At 33.2% G+C, this 24562-nt stretch overlaps 1 protein-coding gene across 1 annotated transcript; it reads left to right on the top strand.

Moving 5' to 3' along the window:
* The first annotated feature begins 3400 nt into the window (after positions 1–3400).
* Positions 3401–22962, top strand: LOC111402552 (anaphase-promoting complex subunit 6). Its single transcript, XM_023030936.1, has 16 exons — positions 3401–3813; positions 4417–4551; positions 4646–4719; positions 5753–5792; positions 6015–6060; positions 6301–6380; positions 6972–7117; positions 7209–7334; positions 12495–12569; positions 13576–13701; positions 17356–17425; positions 17609–17691; positions 21044–21157; positions 21905–22004; positions 22093–22128; positions 22321–22962. The coding sequence occupies exons 1-16, from the start codon at positions 3568–3570 to the stop codon at positions 22429–22431; spliced, it is 1608 nt and encodes a 535-aa protein (XP_022886704.1). The 5' UTR covers positions 3401–3567; the 3' UTR covers positions 22432–22962.
* The last annotated feature ends 1600 nt before the right edge of the window (positions 22963–24562 follow it).

The raw sequence follows: 24562 nt of genomic DNA, 5'->3' as shown, positions 1-24562 counted from the left end.
GCTCTATATCCTATAGTCGTAATTTGATCACCTGGTTGCATAATATCATTTCTATATAACTTAAAATGTAATATCCTTACATTCTTTATGTACTTCAACGTATGGTTTATTGGAATAAACATTTCCATAATTAGAATTGGTAAATGCATATAAAGCTCTATATCCTATTGTCGTAATTTGATCACCTGGTTGCATAATATCATCTCTAAATAATTTAAAATGTAATCCTAAAATTTCATTAAAATTTTTATCTTTCAATGATGCACAATATTTTAGGTAGCATGTAAACATTATTTTTTGATATGCCAAATTTCCTTCTATTGTTCCTAAATGACTATTTTTTAAATTCATTATTCTTCCATCATGTAAGATTATAGTTAAGGGTGAATCTATTACTTCTCTAAATAATGATTTAAACATTATTTGTATTCCTTCTAAATAAATATATTTGATTTTTTCACTTTATTTTTTGCTAACTTTTGTTAATAGTTATTCAACTGTATTTTTTGTTAAAATATTTAATTTATGATTTCCATATATTGTTTTTACATCTCTAGTTTTCTCAATTTTATGATATTCATTTATTGCTATCATTTAAATCTAAGGATAATTTTTACAATTTCTTAAATTTATTATTATCAAATGTTACTTTTAATCCATAACATTCTATTCCTTCATATTTTTGTATATTTATATTATTATTTTCTATTTCCTTATTCAGATTCAGATTCATCTGTTTCCCTTATATATGCTTCTTGATTATAATATTGTTCAATATCCGATATTTCACTTAATTCATCTTTTATTTCCAAATATTTTTTTTGTAATATTTTAACTTTCTTTTTTATCACAATCAGGGCTTATATGACATATTTCCCCACAATTTCAACATTTACATCGGCTTTTCTTTTTCTTATAAATTTTATTCTTCTGTTGACCATATGAGTTATTTTTTCTTTTATAATATCTTCTTCTAAATTTTATGTATTTTTTATTAAAATTTCTAAATTTTTAAAAATTTTATTTTTATAAATCATTTTTTCAGGATTAGATCCCCATTGTATAGGTTCTTTCATATTTTCACAACATATTTTAGTTAATTTTTCTGATTTTTTAAAAAATTGTCTTTGTTGACATATATATGCAAGTCTTTCAAATAAAATTTTTATTATTGAACTTAAAGTTCTAGGTATTTCAATATTATCTCTAACATATTTTTCAAATTCTATTTTAAAATATATTCCCCACGAGTCTGGTTACTTATTATAGTACAAGTCTTAGTATACTTCTTGATCTTCATTACTATAGAACTGAACATAATAATAATTTTTAAATTCACAAGTATATTCTTTAATTTTACACATATCACATATTGTTAAATTTATTAATTTAATTATAGAATTATCTTTTTCTCTTATTGCTTCTCCTTCAGCATTTATTATCCAATTTCTCCTAAAAATTCATCTGAAATATATTCTACTAACTTTTCTATACATTGTCTATCTGATTTTATTATCTTTGTTTGTATATTTCTTTTTTATTAATATTTATGAATCATTACTTATTCATTCCCACCAATTTCTAACATCTTCTTCAAATGATGCTATTAAAAAATCTATTATTCTTTCAGTACTTTCCCATGTGTTATCTTTATTATATAAAAAAAATATTATTGAATCTGCCCAAATTAATAAGACTTTTTAATATTTTTTTGCAATTTAAATCTAATTTTGTTCATCCATTATTAATTGGTTTATCATAATTATCATTTAATTCAAACATGTCTCTATATTTATTTCCTTTAGGTGGTTGTCTATTTCTTATTTTATCATAAAATTGTCTATATGATTTATTATACATACGTGCATAACTTTCATCTGATTTTTGCAATTCTTGTTTAGAAGTTTCTATTGAATTACGTCCTCCTCCAGTATTCATTAAAACTCGGTATTTACTTATATCACTTAAACTTAATTGATCAAAATTTTTTATTAGTAAATCTAATTCCTTATTCATCTTTATCTTCTCTTTCTTCTACTTTTAATTTTCCCAATATTTTTTCTATAGATTCTTCTTGTTCATCTAATATTTTAGGTAATATATTATTTCTAAATTCATTATCCACACTTCATGTTTCTATTACTATATTCGCTTTCTCAATATGTTTCTTTCCTATTCAAGTCATTTCTTTTTCTATTAACTTTTTATCTATTTTCTTTTCTTTATTTTTATTATTTTCTTTTATTTCTCAAATTTCAATTTTTAATATATTTATATCGTTTCTTGTTTGTTTTACTTCATTTTTTAAATCCTGTACATCATTTATTAACATTTTTATTAACGATTTAATTCTTCCATATATTCACTAATTGACATATTAAAATTTTCTAATCATCTTTCTAATATATAAGTTAATTTGCATTTTTTGTCTTCTTTTTTATATATTATTATTCTAAATCATCTATTAGCTATATCTGTATTTACTAATTTTCCTTTTACTATATTAAAATATTTACTCTCAAATCTTAATCTTTCACATTTTAATTTTATTAACTGTCTTTTATTTGATACTCTTATTCCTTTCGGCATTAACATTATATATTGTATTTTTCCTAATATTTTTTCCATTTTTATAAGTAATTTATTCAATTTCAAATCTGTATTATTACTTGTACTCATATTTATCTTTATAATATAAATTAATTTCTTCCTTTTCATATGCTTTAACAATTTTTCATATATATATATATATATATATATATTTATCTTCTATTGATCCTATTATTAATTTTTCTAATATTTTTTCTTTTATTTCTCTGGTAGTTCTTTAATTATTGTTAATGTTATTATTTTCAATTTATTACGAATATATTTTAAAAATATATAACTTCCTCTTTCTTCTTCTAAATATCAATAATTATTTATTTTACTTATTTTAATTTTCACGATCTCTCTGGCTCTTATTCAGATATGAATATAAGTATTTGTGTATTACAATTATGACAATCAATCATTATTGTTTTAGAGATGTATAACCTAAATATTCTTTTAAATGTCTAGCACTTAATCTGTTATTTATTAGTTTTAAATAAAATCTAAATGTTAACTTATATCTAAGGATTTTTACTTCTTTAGGTAATTTATTTGTTATGAGTTTTCTCATTGTTCATGGCTCTAATACCAATTAGAAGGTGTTACTCTGAGCGAACAAAAATCAAATGAATCAAATAAATCTAAAAAGAACTATAAACAATAAATCTATTAAAATTCAAGTAATATTTAATTCTAAGGATTAAAATAGAAGATTTCTATATTATATTATAGTGTCTTACTATACAATATTAAAAAAGAAGGGTATTTTAGATAGATAAATTGATGCAAAGGCCTTTTTAGATATTTCCCTGCCCAAAATTCAATTCGGAACCCACACCTCCATTCACACAATTTGTGCAAAATCCCCGCTCTTTTCACTATCTGAACTCTCGTTCTAAAAATTCTCCAGTCCCAAACCCTCAGCTGTCTGCAAATCGGTTTCGGAGCTGTCAAATTCAGGCTGTTAGCGGAGACATGAAGGAAGAGCAAATAGAGAAGCTGAGAGGGGTGGTGAGGGATTGCGTCGGCAAGCATTTGTACTCGTCGGCGATTTTCTTCGCCGACAAGGTGGCAGCCATCACGTCCGATCCCGCCGACATATATATGCAAGCACAGGCACTCTACCTCGGCCGCCACTACCGCCGCGCCTTCCACCTCCTTAATGCCTCCCAGATTGTCCTCCGCGACCTTCGATTCCGCTACCTCGCAGCCAAATGCCTAGTAAGTTCTTAATTTCCTCACTTCTCCACCACCGATACAAATGCACGATATCGTATCTTAATGTTACGCGCCTGTGTACTAACTGCTTGGCGTTTTTTGAGCTTCTTCATTTTTCCTTCTCGAGTTTCATTCGTGGGAATGCTTGTCAATTGGTTGCTGAAACATCTAATCAGTTAATCTGGAATTTATTTACTCAAGCCACTCCTTAAAGATCTATCGAGAATTCCCTGAACTACTCAAGATTTAGGATTTTATTTTTGAAGTTGAGGATTTTCAGATTTTGTCCGCTTTTTTTCTGTTTTCATTTTTTTTTAATTCCATATGAACGTGGTGAGGAAATTTCCATAAGAAGAAATTATATATATTATTATTATTATTTTTTGGAAAAATTCCTTAGGATTAGAACGCCATCGGGTGTATACTATTCTGAAAATTCTTTACATGACACGTTCTACCTAAACCTTGACTAAACTCGATAGTTCCATCAGTTTCCTGCATGTCAAAATGAAAGTTTATATATACATGACTGCTCTGCTTATATGATAAATATACAGCTTCCTTTGGATACATTTCATTACATGGAAAATTTCATCTATTTATCAGGAGGAACTGAAGGAGTGGGATCAATGCCTTTCAATGCTTGGTCCTGCTAAAGTGGATGAACAAGGTAACATTACTGATACAAAGGATTATGGCAGCATGTATCTGGATAAAGATGGTGAAGATCGTGAAATCAATGTAAGTGTTTTCCTTTTCTCCAGCACACGTTCAGTAACTTTTTCTCCACGTTAGAGAAGCATTGACGTGAAATAATTTTTACATCATGTGACAGATTTTGTCAGCAATATACTTTTTAAGAGGCAAGGCATATGAAGCACTGGAAAATCGTGTACAGGCTCGACTATGGTGCATAATTTAGTTTCTTATTATCGTTATATTATCTTTATTTATAACTTTCTAGTTTCTGGCCATGATGTAGCCCGGTGAACATGGAAAATAGAGAACACGTCTTTAAGAATTTTAAAACCTGGTTGATTATATAGTACATATTTAAGATGATACATAATAATAAAAGTATCACTTTTCCCAAGAAGGGACAAAAGAAGTTATTGCAAGTATCTACTGTGCTAGAATAACACTTTTATGGGTCATTAAAAAATGTGTTTCTGATGATGGCATTACATAAAAAACTAAAGATATTTGAAATAGGAGAAGTTAATAAATAGTTTGGTTCTCAAAACTAAATAAGGTCACAACTAAGTTGACCCTGGTAACTGGTGAATAAAAGTTTAGCACTTTGACATCGTGATGTAATTAGACGTGAAAGTGTTTCATGGTATCGGATAAATGTTATGACATATGAAGTTTTTGGTGTTTTTTATTCCCATCAATTGCTGAACCGATAAATAACTATTTATTGTGGAGCGTAATAGATCAAGGCTATTATGACTTATGAGGCATCTATGGTGGGACGTTATGGTAAACAAGATGCTCTGTGTTTTTCTTGTTATTACCGTAATACAGAAAGGTCTCTTCCAAAATCAATTCAATAAACCTTTGTATTCATTAAAAATGGTGGATTTAGAGAATATCCATTTGTTCTTCGTCTCTTTAGGTATTCTCTCCGGCCCCCATTTTTGGTTTCTTCTGTTTCTAACCTCTTTGGCCTTATTAAATTGTTGCTAAAGTCTAGCGTATTTTAAGAATTGGTATTGTGATATTTGACTTTTTCATCGAATCACAATGGTTTCTGCATAATTAAAACTACTGAATTGAATATTCAAGTTTGCGTACATGAATCTTTAGTTTTATTCTATCCGAGTCTTAATATTTTACCCTCTCTTTGTTCTGCGCCTTTCTTTTATGTTGTTGTCAAGTTGATGACCATGTTTTGGTCGCTGAAAGATATCATCTTTCTACCTTTTTCATGAACATACAGGTACAAAGCTGCCATCAAGGCCGATCCTCTATGTTACGAGGTATGTGAGTCATTCTGTTGAGGTGATTCTCATTAGTATTATTGGATTCTTTTTGTGAAGTTGATAATAGTTGACACTTATTTTCTTTAGAACTGACCTGTTAACTATTTTCGTTTTTCACAATTTATTACATGTTTAAGTTTTTTGTTGCAATGTGACTTTCTTTATTACTATTGTTGATCTCATTGACCCTAATACCACTTTTTTCCCTTCTCGTTTCAGGCCCTGGAATGTCTTATAGAGGGTCACATGCTCACCTGTGAAGAAGGCGAGAGAACTTGTCAAACTTCTTAACTTTGTTTTATGTGATTCTTAGCTATGGCAAAGTTAAACATAAAGTGGATGTTTAACCGTGTAACGGTTTGTAATATTTGTTTTCTATTTTGCGATACATGGATCTTTGGTTGAACACCGTAGGTTAATGTTACTCTGCACTAAATGCACTTGAATTTCCCTTTGTATAACTAGATAAAGTTTTATTTTAATTCAATTTGCCAATAAATTTCAGAGACAAGTCTACTATCAACATTGCAATTCAGCCCTGAAGATGGCTGGCTCTCTTCGTTCTACTCATGTCTGGTAAAGAAAGTAAGTATAGTTTCCAATTCTAGCATACGTCAGATTACAATTTAGTTTCAATTTTGGGAAAATAGCAGTGGTGGTCCCCCACTTTTTTTTCCGTGTAACATGTTGGTCCTCATCGGATGGATGGTTTCCATCGACTTGACTATGAAAAAGATGGAAGTAGGTGGGAGTGAAGGAACGTGCTGGGGGCTTGATGGTGGGGGAGGTCGAGGGTTGGACAGTTTACAATATTTTTTTTTTGCCCATATCTTTTCCCTTTCCATTCCTTTCTATTTATGTTTTCATGACAGTTAAGTGTTTACCTATATTACACTTGAAAAAGTTAGACATGTTGGACATGTGAAAGTCACATACCTTTTTAATGGTCAATTGGATGAAAACTGTCCATTGGGGACTGACTTGCTGGAAACATGAAAAATTGGGGACGAAGCTTGCAAAAAACAAAACAGGTTGGGGTCCTTGGAGAGAAACTGTTTTTCATGAAAAGATTGTTGACTATGCTGTCCCCTTCTAGGTGTATATGCATTTGTATGTATCTAATTTCATTCTGTTTACTTCTGATAATTAAGAATGTACTCTTGTCATCTTGTCCAGTACGATAAAGAATATGTTGTAGAAGCCAAGTTCAGAGAACTAGAACAGGAACATACATTGAAGAACAATACTGATCTTTTAGCCTGCAAAGCTGAGTACTACCATCAGTGTGGTGAATATCAGAAATGCTTTGAACTAACGTCAATGTGGGTTGGTAATTTTGTTTGAACAGAATGATGCATTTACTTCTATTTCTTGACTAATGTCACTTGTGTCACTACACGTGATTTAATTCAGATTGCTTGAGAAGGATCCTTTCCACCTAAAATGTACTTTGGTGCATTTAGCAGCAGCTATGGAGCTTGGGCATTCTAACGAGCTCTATCTCATGGCATGTAATTTAGTCAAGGACTATCCTCAAAAGTGAGTATGCATCTATATTTTTGTATTATTTATTTTAACAACCATCGTTAATCTTGAGAAATAATGTTGTGTTTTTGCTCTTATCTATTTTCTAAATTTGCTCTGAGTTTCACTGTGGAGGGGAGTGTATGACCTAAACTATCACCACTCTGCCTAAACTATATTGCTAATGATGGATTGTTGAGGTGACATCTAGTGCTGCAGTGCCCATGGTAAAAAGGTTTCGGCCGAGTCCTGCAAGGGCATTATGTTCTGATTTGACACAAGCAACCCTGGTAATTAATGCCAACAGTTAGGTTTAAACCTATTTTTTGCACTCCTAACAATATTTATAAACTGTTTAAATTAAGGATATCTAATGTAGTTGACAATAGAACACAAGTGCGTTATGATCTAATCAAGAGAATGGAACATGTAGCTATCCTCTTGATTAGTCATCTAAGCTCAATAATTTTTTGAAACACCAGGATAGCTATTGTAAAATCTTTGAATTCTTTTGGAAATAAAATAAAGCGGCGTTCGTATATAAATTTGTCCAAAAAAATCCCTTAAATCTCAAAGCTAATTTGATGTAGGATAGATTGAGGGATTCCAATAAGAAGAAGTAGTCAGGAAGAAGTTGTGAGACTGGGGAGAAGAAGAAGGAACGGGGAGGAGAAACAGAGAGAAGGGAGATTAGGAGAAGAAACCAGGGGAAGAGAGGTGAGGGAGAAAACGGTTGCAAGCCAAACAATATTTCAATTCTAATTCATCATCGTCTACTGAAATTACAACTGAAAATCATATAAATAATAAAAGCATAACCCTACCAATGATGGGTTTGGGCCAAACCAATAATACAAGCCCAATAACTAGAAAAAGTAAAATAGTGCGATAATAATATAAGTGATGTCCGCATCAATTCTCCCGGGGTGGAAGAAAAATTCGACTCTGTCGAGTGAACAAATGACAAAGAGCTACCGTCAACCTTCAATGTCTGAACTCATACCACGGTGGACGATCTTTTTGAAGAACCAAATATCTGAACTCTACGGTTGATAACAATGCAAATGGCAACTTGTCCTCAAGAATATGATCCGACCAAGGCGGACAATCCCTCATTTTAATCAAGTACCGACATTGGACTCCAAATAACAAGTACTCCTACAACTCATCTCCAAAATCTTCACATGATTGCGCATAATGTGGAGCACAATAAGAACGTTAATCTACCCAACAATTAAAGAAGCACCGATTCTCTCCATCAATGGTTAACACAACCTGTTCATCTAAAATTACATCAATTTTATCTTTGTGTGTTGCGACAGGTGGTATTCAAATAGACATAGCAAAAGATTTGTGTGGGAGTTCTCAGGTAGAGATATAAAATGATCAACAAAAGTGTTAAAATAGCCATTGTAAGTATCGAAGTCCTTAACAAATAAAATAGGGTGATGGTCATAATGTTATAAAAGATCATTGACATAGGTATTTTGACCAACATGCTTTGAAATTTTTAAAAGACTAACATTCCACGCTTGCAATATAACATAATCCCCAATATTAAATTCAAAGTGTTGTCTATGCCAATCAACTTGAGGTTTATATAATGCTTTACTTGCTTCAAATTGTTTATTGATCTCAATATACAAGCTATGAAAATGTGATACAACTACCTCAACTGACATAGACACACAAGCATGTGGGTGCATGGGAATAAGGTCTAGAGGTTTCAAAGGTTCACAACCAAGAATAACTTCAAAGGGTTTTAGACCTAAAGACCAGTTCACAGGATCATTATATGCAATTTGAACTGTTGGAGGGATCAAGTCCCAATTTTCAAGATTTTTCTGGACTAGAGACTGTAATAAATTGTCAGGATTTAGGTTAGCACTTTTGTTTTGACCATCAATTTGAGGTTGGTCAGTGGTGGATAATTTTACCTTAGTGTTAACCACAGGCGACTGGATTTTTCAAGGGTGACTGGTGACATCATCAAGCTCTTTAACTTGGGTAAGGGTATGACATATAACATGTGATCGAGTATTGTCGGAGATAAGGGGTATAGTATCCAAAGTCTCGTGAAGAGTCTGGATTCCACCTAAGGAAGTGTCCTCACTATCATCCAAGTCATCAAAATCTCAAGTTTAGGTTCATAGACTAGATCTTCAAACGGCTCCTCTATTACATTCTTTCGTTTTTCCATGACTAAGGTTCGATTAGGACATTTAGAAGAAATGTAACCAAAGTCTTTACAGTTGACGCACAACAAGTGAGAAGAAGACCTTGGAGCTTCAGAAATTCTACCCTGATTTTCTAAGATTGGAGAACTATTAGAAGAGAGAGGCCCTAGAAGGGACTTAACGGGAGGAGGTGGAGCCAATGAAATTAAATGATGATTATAAAAATTTTCACCCTTATTTTTTCAAAATTGGAGGAACATCATACGGGGGAGGTCCTAGAAGGGACTTAACGGGAGGAAGTGGAGCCAATGACACCGAATGATGATTATCAATATGCTTTCTACATGGAGAAAAAGATCTTGGACTATCACGATCTTTACAATTATTTTTCCAAATAGGAGGAACATTAGACGGAGACGGTTTTATGATAGACTTGTGATAAGGCGACGCTAATGAGATGGGTGAACGACGATGACCACGCTTTTCATATGGAGTACTAATAATCAACTCATAATCTCGAGTTAAAGAGTAAGCGTGATCAAGAGTAGTGACACCTCGAAGGAAAAGCTCGCGATTAAGATCATCTCTCAGACCTTGGCTAAACCTACTCAAAGTCGTACTCTCATCCTCAATTAAATGACATTTGGTTCGAAATTCCTCAAATTGCGCGATATACTCACTCACTAATTGATTTCCTTGTTTAAGGGCATTCCATTGAGTAAGAATTTCAAAATTATCTCGTTCTCGCTCACGAATTTGATCCCTATTCCTATCCCTATCCTTATGATCGGGTTGAAAGTATTTTTGATTCCCTTGTCGACGATGTTGTCTATTATGGGACACCTTAGAATTATCAACATCAATTGAATGAGGGATGTGTTTAAATTTTTTCAAACTAACAGATAGAGCCTTACTCTCTTTAAGAGTAGTGGTCATTTGAGTTTGAATAGCCGCTATTTGTCGGGTGAGTGCATCGAACTGTGAGGGGTCCATGTTTAAGGTACCGGAGTTAGAAGTGACAAGATGACCAATATGTAACTACATGCACTGCAATAGCAACTTAATGACATGCAATAGAGGGATCAACGAACAAAAAGTGCAAGTAATGGAAAATGAAAATTTGAGCTATTTTTTTTAAAATTTAAATTTTGGGATTAAAATCCAAAACAAGCTAATACTGTTGGTATAAGTAAAATAGCAAAGTAAGGGTCAAATACTAGTCAAACTCTAATCACGTAAAATAAGTGAGGTAAAAGTGGAACTTATCGAAGTGAATGAGTCCAATTACGTGAATTTAGATAAACAACTAGATCAGCAGCAGCACAAAAATTTAATTGATGCAATTTCTAAGATAAACAGTAATGTACCAAAGATAAATAGAATGGTAACTCCCCTTTTTGTTCATTGAAGTGACTGGATTGATCAACAGAATAGGGAGAGGTATCTGCAAAACAATGTTAGAAAATACTTTTTTTTTTTAATACTACAGAAAGAAAATAAAAAATTTGGAATCCCGAGTGTGAACAGTACCCGTGAACAGTAGCATGATTTTTTTTTTTTTTTTACAGAAAGAAAATAAAAAATTTGGAATCCTGAATGTGAACAGTACTTGTGAACAATAGCACGATTTTTTTTCTTCAACAAGGGCAGAGAACAAAATGAAAAAAAATTGCCGTTTCTTATGCTGAACCTCTTTCAATTGTGCTGTTCCAACGAGATTTGGGAGAAAAGAAGAGACTTTGGATTGTAAAAAGAAAGTACTCAAGATTCGGCTCTGATCCCACTTTGATGTGGGATAGATTGAGGGATTCCAATAAGAAGAAGTAGCCAGGAAGAAGTTGTGAGACTAGGGGAGAAGAAGAAGGAACGGGGAGGAGAAACAGAGATAAGGGAGAAGAGGAGAAGAAACCAGGGGAAGAGAGGGGAGGGAGAAAACGGCTGCAAGCCAAACAATATTTCAATTCTAATTCATCATCGTCTACTGAAATTACAACTGAAAACCATATAAATAATAAAAGAATAACCCTACCAATGATGGGCTTGGGCCAAACCAATAATACAAGTTCAATAACTAGAAAAGTAAAATAGTGCGATAATAATATAAGTGATGTCCGCATCATAATCTCCATTCACTGGTGAGTGCATTGTATCTTGTTAGATATTTGTCAATTGATTGCCACTCCCGACATATTTCTTGTCGCACTTGTTAATTTTGAGGTTACATGACATTTTAAATGCTAGAAATTTCATAGTTCTTGGATTAATGTTGAGAAGGACTGGTTTTATAAATATGAGATTTGAGATGAAACTGATTTAGGTCTGTAACTATACTGCATGGATCTGGCCATACAAGTAGGGCACTGGGTATGTCACATGCCAAAGAAATGGATTCCCAATATCCAGTTCCAAGTGAACATGAGGCTACAGAAGATATATATATTCTTTTCTTAACTTGAACCATTTCGAAGTAGTTGTATCGTGTCTGTGCGACACATATATGGATATGCTTTCAAAGCATTACTCATGAATATCATGTTTTCAAAGTTGATGCTCAACTCAGTTTAAAGTATGTGCTACAAGCATTTGATCAACCCTAAAGGTTTGGATACATATCCCCTTATCCTTGTTCAATTGTCAAAAGTATGCGACGCGCATTCTTGGTGTGTTTGGACCCGCACCATGTGATTGAAGTCTGTAATGTATTGCTGGAAGAAAGAATCTTATGGGGAAAATACCTAGACATTTTACTTGCTGGCTTTCTGGGGGAACTTGCTTCAGGTGGCAGTTGTTTAAATCAAGTAACAAAGACATGATTACTGGGCATTTAGATGTTTCTCCTATTTATTATTTAGTTCTGATTTACAATTCTGAGACACATAATTTTCCATGCTCCAGTTTTGAAAGGAACTGCTAAATAGTTCCTTCAAAACCTATTCTTCATTTCTTGAGAGGTTTCAGTTTTTTTGTCTTAACGATTCACTATGACATGTTTTTCCAGGGCTCTGTCATGGTTTGCTGTGGGTTGCTACTATTACTGCATCAAGAAGTACGATCAATCACGCCGCTATTTCAGGTATTAACCTTTCAGAAAGGGTTGTAAAGGGAGGATTCTATCAAATTTATCTTTGAGTGGTGTTCTACTCTGGAATTAAACGTCTTATCAGTTACACATTTATTTGAGGCATTAACCTTTCATAGTAGTTTTTGAAGGAATTTTAATATATAGTTGTCTGAGTGACCAGAATTTAAGTTTTTCCTACTGGGAGGGGGTACCTCGCACCAGAGATATACGTTGTGTATTCATTTCTATAAATTCAACCATGCCATTACCTTCTACTGAATATTGAAATATGTTCTAGAAAAGCTTAGATGTTGCTGGGTTGAACAGTTTGAATTTTTATTTGTGCTCAAGTTTGAATTATACTTATGAGCAACTGCATGCAGCCTAACTATTCTGGATCCTTGGAAGATAGTACTTTTATGCAGTTGCAAATCTGGTCATCCTCCAGTGTAATGTTCAAATGTGATGCTATATGACATCAGAATATCTTACTTAATGGAGTTCTATGACACAAGCAGAAGTGCATGTTCAGAGAGCGTACAATATATTCGTCAGTAATAATTTAAGACAGATATAATTGACCATGTGTGGCTAAGCAAAGAAGTTAGTCAAACTTAAAGTAAATTTTCGTTCCAAACATCTTTAGAAAAGTTATTTTCCATATAAAATGAAAAAAGTTGTAGTACTTATTTTGATAAGGGTCTACTTTCTAAATAAGTAACTTATTTCCAGCTTTGTTTATGCTGAAAATCAGGATGTCTTAGATTTTTTAAAGACATTTCATCCTTTTTCGGTGTGATATAACTTGAGCATTTAAGGAACCGGTATCTCTTTCATCGAAGGAATGACTATTGTCCCAACATGGGTTCAGGGTGCCCTGGTGTAACCATGTAAAAATCGGACACAGTAGTATGCTAATGGAAGTGGAACAATATATGTTAATTTTTATTATTCTCGAGATATTTGATTGGTATTGCAATATGGATTGATTCGAATCATGAATTATCTTATTTTGCAGCAAAGCAACAAGTTTGGATGGGACTTTTGCCCCAGCTTGGATTGGTTATGGGAATGCTTATGCTGCTCAAGAAGAAGGCGACCAAGCAATGTCTGCTTATCGTACTGCTTCTCGTTTATTTCCTGGGTAAAATTTTCACCTCAATTCTGCATTGATACGACTGCAGTCTCTCTAGGAGTTTTGTGGTTTTAATTGAGATAACGAGATTTGGTTGTTCTCTGCATGCACTTTCCTAATAAATTCTGAAGGTTGTACCCCTATTTCTCATCTTTATTGCGATGGATAAATTATGCCTACTCTGTTCTACATAATAAAGTGTGAACATAATATGCAAGAAAGGTTAATGATATCCAACCTAGGATGTTTTTGGATGACTTTAAGGTTCAGTTTGTTAGGTAGAGAATCATAATTGATTCAATTCAGTTTGTTAGGTAGAGAATCATAATTGATTCAATTCTATAGACAGAGGAATGATGATAATAAACATCTCAATTGAAACTATATCTAACTTCTAATAAGAAGGGGAGGGAAGAAAGGTATACTATTCATGCAATAGTAAATGAATCCAATTTTACTATAGATAATGTCATTTTTTATTTTCTATTTTTTTTATGTTAAACAAATATTCTTCCACACATTATTCCACTAGCATTAAAAAAATATTAATAATTTTAGTAAATATAAACTCCCATGAGAAAAAAAAAAAAACTCCTCGCACATGAGCTTTAAAAAAAATAAAAATAAACTCTCCGCATAGTACGGAGAGATGGCAAATCATATGCGGAGTAAAAAAGAAAGAAAAAACTCTCCGCATAGTGCGGAGAGTTGGTAAACCCTCCGTACAGTGCGAAGTTAAAAAAAAAAATCGCTCCGCACAGTGCGGAGAGATGACATTCTGTGTGGGCACAATTTTCACAAAGTGCGGACTCTCCGTGCAGTGTGAAGGTAAAAAAAAAAAAAAGTTAAAAAAAAAAACCTTTCCGCACAGTGATTATCATGTGCGTTGCATGAATTTTACATTTATCGTATTTTTATTAGTGTGTGGATTTTAGTTTTTTGAAAAATTTTTGAAGCAATATCTAGAAATATTTCCATGATATAAGAAAATAATTGCAAATTATTTTACAATTGTATAACAGTATTGTGTCATCTAAAAAAAATATACTTGTATATTTCATACTTGAATAAGAAATATACAAGATTATATTAATTATTTTGCTTGTATTCTTTGATAGTGTTGATATAGTTGAATGTGAATATTATATTTCTAAATTTTGTGTAATTCAATATTGAAAAATTGAAGATTGAGCACCATATTTATATGCATTTATATTTTGTGCTTCATATATATTTAATATTTATTTTATGCTTATGTTGAAAAAATAAAAATCTGAAATTTTTTTTGAAATTCGGTTTGGTAAGTGAATGTACGGTGTTCTGCATCTCGGTATTTGTAATTGCAAAAATCGGTATATAAAAATACAGTAAGTTGTAAATACGATAGGCAGCATATACTATAAGTTGCAAATACGGTAGGCAGCATATACGATAAGCTGCAAATACGATAAGGTGAAAATACGGTAAGTTGTTTGCAAATACGGTAGGCTGAAAATACGGTAAGTTGCAAATATGATAGGCAGCATATACGGTATGGTGTAAATAAGGTAAGGTGCATATACGGTAAGTTTGCAAATATGGTAGACTGTATATACGGTAAGTTGCCTGCAAATACGGTAAGCTGCATATATAGATGTATAATTTGTTATAAATGTATAAAATTTATTTAATATTGAATTTCTTAAGTATTAAATGTTGTAATTCAATATTGTTTCCTTTTTTATAATTGTATTTTCGAGAATTAAAAAAAAGTGGTTATGAAATTGTTAATTTTTAAATGTGCTCTTTTGTTGAAGATAAAAATAATTTTTTTATATTATTTGTAAAAAAATTTTTATTGTAATTTTATTAGCGTAATAAGAAGATTTATTATGCATTTTTATTTTTTGCATTTTGTGAAGAATTTTGTTTATGGTGATTGACAAATATTCTTCCATACACGCATCATGCCAACAACGTTAAAAAAATAATAATAATTTTAGTATATATAAACTCCATGAGACAAAAAAAAAATTCTTCACACATGAGCAAAAAAAAAAAGAAAAAAGACTCCGCAAAGTGTGGAGAGATGGCAAACTATCTCTTCGCGCAGTGTGAAAAGAGAAACAAAAACTCCTGGAACTTTATCTGCAAGTTCTAAGAGGTCTTTTTTGAAACAACTTTTGAGCAATGCATTGAACACTTTAATTCCTGCCCTACAATCCGAAAGTATAATTTCATTGAAAATTGTATCCGCTTCTAATGGCCAAAAGCTGTTATCAAGCAAGTGTAAAATATTGAATTTGGGTGATACCCTAGAGCCTCCATTTGTGAAATCAATGGCATGGTACTATTAATATCCCCTTTTTTGTAAAACTCACATATTGTTTCGTTGTATGAATCACGAGAAAGCTCATTTTCAATACTGTAAATATGATTTGCATACCCAGAAATTGAGCTGTGATTGGAATTTAAAGAAGACATAGGAATTTAAAGAAGACATAATTGATTTTGAGCCATGTTTTTTGACTCTGTTTCGTTGTATATACGAAAAATTTACAATATTGAAATTTGACTTATAATTAAGGAATTTGAAAACAACTCTCTGCACTATACGGAGAGTTTTTTTCTCTCTGTACTGTGCGGAGAGCTGGTTTGTCATCTCTCCGCATTGTGCGTAGAGTTTTTTTTACTCCGCAATGCGTGAAGAGTTTGCCAACTCTCCACACATGGTTCAACTCTCTTCGTACTGTGTGGAGAGGTTTTTTTTCTCTCTGCACTTTTTATAACTTTGCACATGGTTCAACTCTCTACGCATTGTGCGGAGAGTTTTTTTCTCTCCGCACTGTGTGGAGAGTGTTTCCATGGTGCGGACCAATTCTCCGGACTGTGTGAAGAGATTAACTCTCTTCACACAGTGCGGAGAGTTGGTTTGTCATCTCTTCGCACTGTGTGAAGAGTTTTTTTTTTTAATTTTAATACTTCGTTGTGCGAAGAGTTTGCCAACTCTCCACACATGGTTCGACTCTCTTCACACTGTGCGGAGAGGTTTTTTCTCTTTGCACCTTTTTTTATTTTTACTCCTCACTGTGCGGAGAGTTTTTTTTTTCAATTTTACAATATTGAATTACACAGAATTTAGAAATATAATCTCCACATTTAATTCAATCATATCAATACTATTAAAGAATACAAGCAAAAAAGTTTGTATATTTCTTATTCAAGTATGAAATATACAAGCATATTTTTTCTAGATAACATACTGCTATGCAATTGTAAAAATAATTTACAATTATTTTCTTATATCATGGAAATACTTTTAGATATTGTTTCAAAAATTTTCCAAAAAACTAAAATTCATACACTAATTAAAATACAATAAATACAAAATTCGTGCAACGCACGTGATAGCGACTAGTGGTTATTAATAGCATTATTGAAGTTGTAAATCTTAACTAACATTGTATGGTTGATAGAGAGCTGTGATACTATGTCTGATTTAGATCTTTTTGACGTTGTTGTATTGTAGGATGAATTCCAGATCTAGATCTCAACTGTAATGCATATAAGTGATTCTTAAAGTTATTAAATGCAGTAATAAAATCCTAAAGTGCGAAATTTTTATTACTTGTGAGGTATATATTTCCTTTTACTTGTTTGATTATTGATATTCTCTTGTTTCAGATGCCATTTGCCTACTCTTTACATTGGAATGGAATACATGCGAACTCATAGCTTCAAACTTGCTGAGCAGGTAATATCACTTTCTGAAAATTGGAATTTGCCTGTCAGGTTTACGATTTTGACTTTAGCTGTAAACTTGTGGAAATTATTAAAATCTCTTTGTTCCCTATGTTACTTAGGTATCTGTATTATTTTCTCAGTCATTTACTAGCTAGTTCTATCTTCAATAGTTTTAATTAGATTCTGCTTTCAGTTTTTTTTGCAGGCAAAAACTATATGTCCTTCAGACCCACTTGTATATAATGAACTTGGAACTGTGGCATATCACATGGAGGAGTAAGATTTTCACCTTTCATGAAATATGTAGACTACTGGTTCGTTTCCTCTACAAATAAGTTTGTTTTCTCATAAACTTTTGACTGTACAAAGGATCTAAAGATCCTTGATTTGATTGTTTCCCAATGGGTCAGATTCTAATCATGCATTTTGCACCTTTAGGCGATAAGACTTGAGGCATATGCTAGTTTGCACTTGTTGATTTTCAAATTTTAAGGCTTTAATATTGTTCAAAGTCAGAGCTTGTATTTCAGTAATATATGAAAGCTTCGGAGCTAATATTCTGTGAAAAGTTTTAGTTATGTTTGTGATAGACCCCAATCCGGTTCAGCAATACCAACATAGTTGCAGCCACTCAGCTACTATTCTAGAATGTTCACCAGTCAGTTAGTAGAGGGAGAAATAAGTAATAGTGCTATAGAGGAAAGGTCTATAAATGTGAAGAGGGGGGATCTGGAAATTACTCATTGAGTGATTAGTTGAGAAAAGAGTGGAGAGAACCAAGGCATCTCGAATAGCTTGGAATTGTCATTTCATTTCTGTTAGTTTATCAATACAAAATTATATTCAATACATTCAAGCTCAAATCCATTGTTCTACAATAATATGCCTTCTACATTTCATAATCATACATTTTTCTAGTCTTCTAGTTGACCAGCAACTTCCAAGGTCCAGTAGATTATCGGCAGCAACAAGTTCCCATCAAGTTGTATCAGAGCATCTATCTCAGGGCAATGGCAACATATTTCAGCAAGGAAATGGAAGAGATTTGGGGCTTGATAATGAATTGATTGGAAAAGATGATAAGGCGATTGGAAGAGGGAGAACGAGAAGAGGAGTTAGGATTGGATTCACATGGGTGACTCATAATCTCCATCTTCTACGGCGATAATACGGAGTGGTGGTTGTCTAGAGCTGAGGAGATTTTCTCTAAAAACCAGTTATCGGAAGCAGGTAAGATAGAGGCTTCTACATTGTGTTTTGACGGTGAAGCATGGGATTGATTCCAGTAGATAGATCGACGTTGGCCTTTGCGAACTTGGGATGAATTGAAGTGTTTGATGCGGGATCAATTTTGTAGGAAGGAGGTCTCTGTGGTTGAGGAATTTCCAGCATGTAAACAGTCGGATATGAGGAAAGGAGATATTGTGGTAATAGAATTGCCGCCTATAAATACTGATGAAAAGCTCCAGGCCCATGAGATTGGGAAGAGGACAGAGGGGAGAATGTTCCATGAGCAAAAGCCTACGGAAAAAAACCGATGGAGGTGAAGAAATCATCGTTGGTGGAGCAAAGGAAGAGAGACGAAAAGGTGGCGGAAGCCACTTTGCCTTACTAACCCTTACCTCTGAAACTCCAACCAAATATGAGGAAATCAAAGCTACAACAGGCTACTAGAAATGCAGGGAGGACCAGAGGCTATTCGAATCATAGCAACTCCCATGTCGATTGGAAGAGGGGTTAGAGCGTGATTTGGTGAGTGGGTTGAAACCCATGATAGGGGCTGAGGTTAAAATGTTGAACCCTAAAGGATCGGGCCAAATTAAGGTGTTGGACCAAGGTGTTAAAGACTGGAATATAAGGAAGCAAGCCTATCTCAATTATGGCCCACCTAGACTTAATACTTATAACCCAAACCTAAATCCATATAGAATTAGAAGTAATATCCATAGCCCAACCTTCACGCATTAGTCCTCTCAGACACGGCTTCTTTAATCAATTGAACCCAAATTTAAATCCCAACCCTCACTACAATTATCTCAGACAATTTACTCTATCCACCAGACACCCACCTCAATTCAAAAATCTATAGCATCCACAGTAAGGCATTCAATAGTGGTAGTGAAAAGGGGTCCAAGGAATTAACCTACCTATTCCGATTGGGGAGAACAGGCAATTCAAAAATGGGACAATTTGTGGATAGGGCCAATGAGCTATGGAGTTGCCTTGGATATTATACTTGTGATAATTGCTCGATTAAGTAAGCCCGTCCATTTCAAAGGGTTGAAATGTTCCTTTTCTGTGGGGACCATGATAGGAGTGTTTGCAAGGAAAATGGTGTGGTTGCATGATGAATTGATCAATCCAACAACTTCCACCCTGAGGACAAGGTTTTGGGGGCGACAAGTAATGATAGACTCCAGTCCGTTTTAGCAATACCAATATAGTTGCAGCCATGTCAGCTACTATTCTATAATGTTCACTAATCAGTTACTAGAGGGAGAAATAAGTAATATGCTTTAGAGTGAAGGTCTATAAATGTGAAGAGGGAGGATCTGGGAATTACTCATTGAGTATAGTTGAGATAAGAGTGGAAAGAACCAAGGCATCTCGAGTGGCCTGGAATTGTCATTTCAATTTTGTTACTCTATCAATACAAAATTATGTTCAATACATTCCAGCCCAAATCTATTGTTCTACAATAATCTGCCTTCTACATTTCATAATCATACATTTTTCTAGTCTTCTAGTTGATCAGCAACTTCCAAGGTCCAACAGATCATTGGCAGCAACAGGTTCCTATCAGTTTGGTCGTGTTAACTTTGTTTCATTTTTCTAATTTCATTTGCTTCTTATACATTTTGACCAACAGGAAGCATTAGTGGATATAGCTAGTGTGCTGGGATACAGTTTGGACATGTCCACTAACGTTTCCTACCAGTTTGTCCAACTAACTATACTTGATATAAATCTATTTACAGCTATTCAAGACAACAAGAAATCTATGAAATTTACTTCGTGATTATAGTTGCTGTTTTCTAAACATTGTAGTTCACCAGTACTTAGGTCATCTGACCAAGGAGCATCACATTGGCCTTGAACTGCATTCTAATGGGATTTTTAGACGTCATTTGTACCTGTTCCACTTTCCAGAGATATTAAACTTAGAAAATGAGAAGAATGTGGAGTAAATGAAGGCTTTTTGAATATAGTTGCATAGTTCTAGGTCTTTCTATCTTTAGTAACTGATGAAATCAATGAATACCTGTGGGAACATCAACACTGTCAAGTTCTCAGAGATGTAGCATGTAAATTTTTTTAATGATGCAGTTTTAGATGGAAGGTTCTTTGAAAACCCCAGGTCCTTTTGAGTAAGGTTCATTTGAAAGGGTCGTTACTTTGCCTATATGAGAAATGGAGAAAAATAAAATATTACTTTTTTTGGTTATACATTCTAATTACATGTTTCTGACAATTTCTGATTTTTTATTTTTTGCAATTATATATTGCTATACAAGTAACACAATGTATACATCCCTGCTCATGCGATCGTATTTGGTAAACTAAGTATTTTTATACGTACTTTTGAAGCTATTATAATCAGCATGATTGTTTTCTTAAAATCTTTCAGGTACAAGGAAGCTGTACTGTGGTTTGAGAAGACATTGGCTCGCATACCATCCTCTGTAAGTGAGATGTGGGAGCCAACTGTAGTCAATCTTGCTCATGCATTGAGGAAATTAAGGTATGTATATTCTTTTTATGCTTCCACCAGCTGCTCTCAATTTTAACCATGAAAACTCAACGATGTGAAATGGGTTCCTCATCATCTATTTTTTCTTTCTCAACCAGTGATGTATTGAGTTAGAACTGCTCTTGGTTGGGTAAAATGCAAGTAGTTATTGCTCAGATTACTGACTCATTTTTTGATGGATGGCATATTTACACTAAATTTTCCAAAACAAAAAACTATTACGGGTTTCACAACCTTGAAGGAATAAGAATGAGATTGAATGCATTACAGTAACAAAACTCCTACAAGTTGAGGGAAAATATTTTGTTATTTGGCTTCCATTTAAACATTTGATTTTTGATTAGCTTGAAAAACTAATAAGTTGTCTCCTTGGATGGATGGAACCCGTTTGATGTGTATTAGTCTCATGATGTACTTGTAAATTCTATTGTTCCATTAGCATGTGGCTCACTAATCAGTTTGGTTCAGGTTGAAAGTGCAGTGAAATCATAAGATCAAGTCTATCATTATGTACTCTTTCTTGTTATGGAGATGTAGAACTGTTCGTGACTTATAATTTTTAGCTTTCAAAAAATTATAGAATTGGAATATATATAGTGTGTTGTCATTAATATTTCTTTTTATTTTTATTTTTATTTTTTGTTTGTAGTCATAGTCATAATTTAATTGTGTTATTAGATTCAAAATAGAAAGCTACATGTTCTGTTGCAGTTAATATCAATCACTATTTAATATCAGGAGGTACAATGAGGCAATTGTATACTATGAGAAAGCTCTTGCTTTATCAACAAGAAGTTCGAGTACCTACGCAGGACTTGCATACACTTATCATTTGCAGGTGATTATTTCTGCAATATTTCTATTTGAGTACTATTCTCTGCAAATAAATGATGAAAATCTTACATTATAAAATTTTGTTTTTACAGGATGACTTCACTTCAGCAATTACATACTATCACAAAGTAAGTTATTGTTGAAATTTTTTAGAGCTGGCTTACTAGATTTTAGGCATCCTGTTATTGTTTACAATGTTTTCGCGGTTTACCAAGTTTTTTTTCCCTCCCCTGATAGTAACACACGTTGCAGCGCTGGAAAATTATTTATTTTGATTATTTTCGACCATGTATTCACATTGATTCTATTCATTTTAACAGGCTTTGTGGCTCAAACCAGATGAGCAGTTCTGTACGGAGATGTTGAATTTGGCACTTGAAGATGAATGCCGCCATGGCGCTGACATCGAGTTTGAATCTCATCAAAGATAGAGTATGCGTTGCTTAGAATTTCAATGTGACACAGCATCACTACCCTAAGTTGCTTTCGAAAATCCCTTGGCCATTTACTTCGTGTCAATATTTATTAGTAATACTGAAATTTGTCAGAATTCTACCAAATGACCTGATTGTTAGAATCCAATACGCCAGTCCAATTCCAGAATTTCTTTTGGTCGAACTCACTAACCAGTATTTAACTTATAGGTCTTCAACAACTTCAGGTTTGATACGCAACATCTTTACGAGATTTGAAAGTCAGTTGCATCGATCTTTACAAGAATTCAGTTTTCACTATCCTTAGTTTTCCACTTTGAGCTACATCTTACATATTGTAAAGAAATTAGGATTAGGCATTGTTGTTGATAAAGATTCTGAGTAAACATGGATTATTTAGTATAGATAGAATTATGAGTCGGGTTCTTGGCTTTTGAACCTTTTTTTTTCCATCATGGCAGCAAGATGTGTTCATGTCTATTTCGAAAGCTTAACGGTATATAGAAGATTGGTATGCCCATTTGGTTTGGTTTTGAATCCATTCTAACACATTACGGGTGAAGCCATGAAAAGCTCTTTGAGCTATCTTTCCATCCTTACAGCATAAGCCAAATTGAAACGCCGTTCCCAACCTTAGTTGTGTCGACGTAACACGTGTCTGATCAAACATTTTAGTGAACTTGGAAATTATGCTGAAACATTGATGGTTGAGCTTTGGGATAGACGGCTTCCTAAATCTTTAATCTTGCTATATCAAGAGTTTCGATTATTTTTGCTCAGGGAATCAAAAATGGCTTTGGTTGAAATTTACGTCTACCCTGTTGGAACGGTGCTCATGCAGAATAAATTATACAGTTAGAGAAGTGCGAGTATCCGTGAAATTTGGATATTCTTAGTGGCTTGATCCTGTGGACGCTATAAAGTTTTCTATTATTGATGTGGTAAGAGAACTTTAATTATAATTCTCTCGACTTTTCTCGTAACGATATTTATATTATCTAGTATTCTTATCATATCAGCTAATTTCATTCTTTTAACTAATTGAGAGATTAATAATCATAATCAAGGTTCTTAGGAGAATAATTTCGTGTATTTTTATAGTTAGCTGAGCTGCCAAGAAACTAGAGACCCACCAATAATCTTCTAACAAGTCAGCTCCATGTGCACCGCTAACAGCTGCCTTCTTCTCTTATAAAGCTGGCTGCCCTCCGATAAACACCTCATCTCTCTAACACAAACAAAATAAGGTTCCTAGCAAAATGATTTTCCAGCGATTCCACGACTCGAGGTTTGAGCAGTTCCGCCACCTTGTGTACCAGCTAAGCCAAGCCCCAAGACCACAGGAAAAACAATTGTTGTCAAAAATATCCCTAGTCTGTATAATTTCAATATTAAGTGGAAGAAATTAATTATAATTATGCAAATTGAATAGGGGCGTATTAGTGAAAAAAACAAAATAAAACATTCTCAATAAAGAAAAGGAACTATATAATTGGGACAAAAAATTAAAACCTATATAATTGGGACTCATAATGTGCAATGTTTTAACTACATATGTCGAGGCACGAAGTTGACAATTACTCTATTAACATACAATTCTTACATCAGCTACTTTAGTCTCATTTGATTTAGATTAAATTCAAATTTTTAGTAGATTTTGATAAAAAAATAAAAAAATAATAAAATTAATGAAATGTGTGGTGGTATATTTCATAGATGGTGTGATTTGAAATAAATTTGAGAAATTTTAGAAAATAAAAACAAACTATAACTCAATAATAGACGCAATTCTTGCACAATACGATTCCATCTCAATACCTCCTAAAATCACTTGTTGTTAGAAGTGGAAATTACGAAATTCCTGATATTTGAAGATCATAGTGCAAAAATCAGACGGGAAAGTTTTTTATTCAATATTCAGGTATGGATTTGATTATTAATAATAAAATATATTAACCTATCCCAATTCAATTCCAAACTCATCCCAATACCATTTTCAAAATCCCTAGTCTCTCTCTTCACTCTCTCCTCTCCAGGGGTCGTTGCAAATCGGACTTTCTTCGATGAGACACAGGCTGGAGTTGTTTACGCGGTCGGCGGTGCTGCAACGTCGCGAGGACTCTCTGAT

Source organism: Olea europaea, chromosome 10 (assembly GCF_002742605.1).
Source record: "Olea europaea var. sylvestris chromosome 10, O_europaea_v1, whole genome shotgun sequence".
In the NCBI taxonomy this organism is placed as follows: domain Eukaryota; kingdom Viridiplantae; phylum Streptophyta; class Magnoliopsida; order Lamiales; family Oleaceae; genus Olea; species Olea europaea.
The sequence above is the reverse complement of the archived record's forward strand: the minus strand, read 5'-3'. Positions and strand labels throughout refer to the sequence as shown.

Coding starts and splice junctions, on each gene's coding strand:
- LOC111402552 (XM_023030936.1), top strand. CDS start 3,568: ATGAAGGAAGAGCAAATAGAGAAGCTGAGAGGGGTGGTGAGGGATTGC. Junction 5,793..6,014: donor CCGATCCTCTATGTTACGAG/GTATGTGAGTCA, acceptor TTCTCGTTTCAG/GCCCTGGAATGTCTTATAGA. Junction 6,061..6,300: donor CATGCTCACCTGTGAAGAAG/GCGAGAGAACTT, acceptor AATAAATTTCAG/AGACAAGTCTACTATCAACA.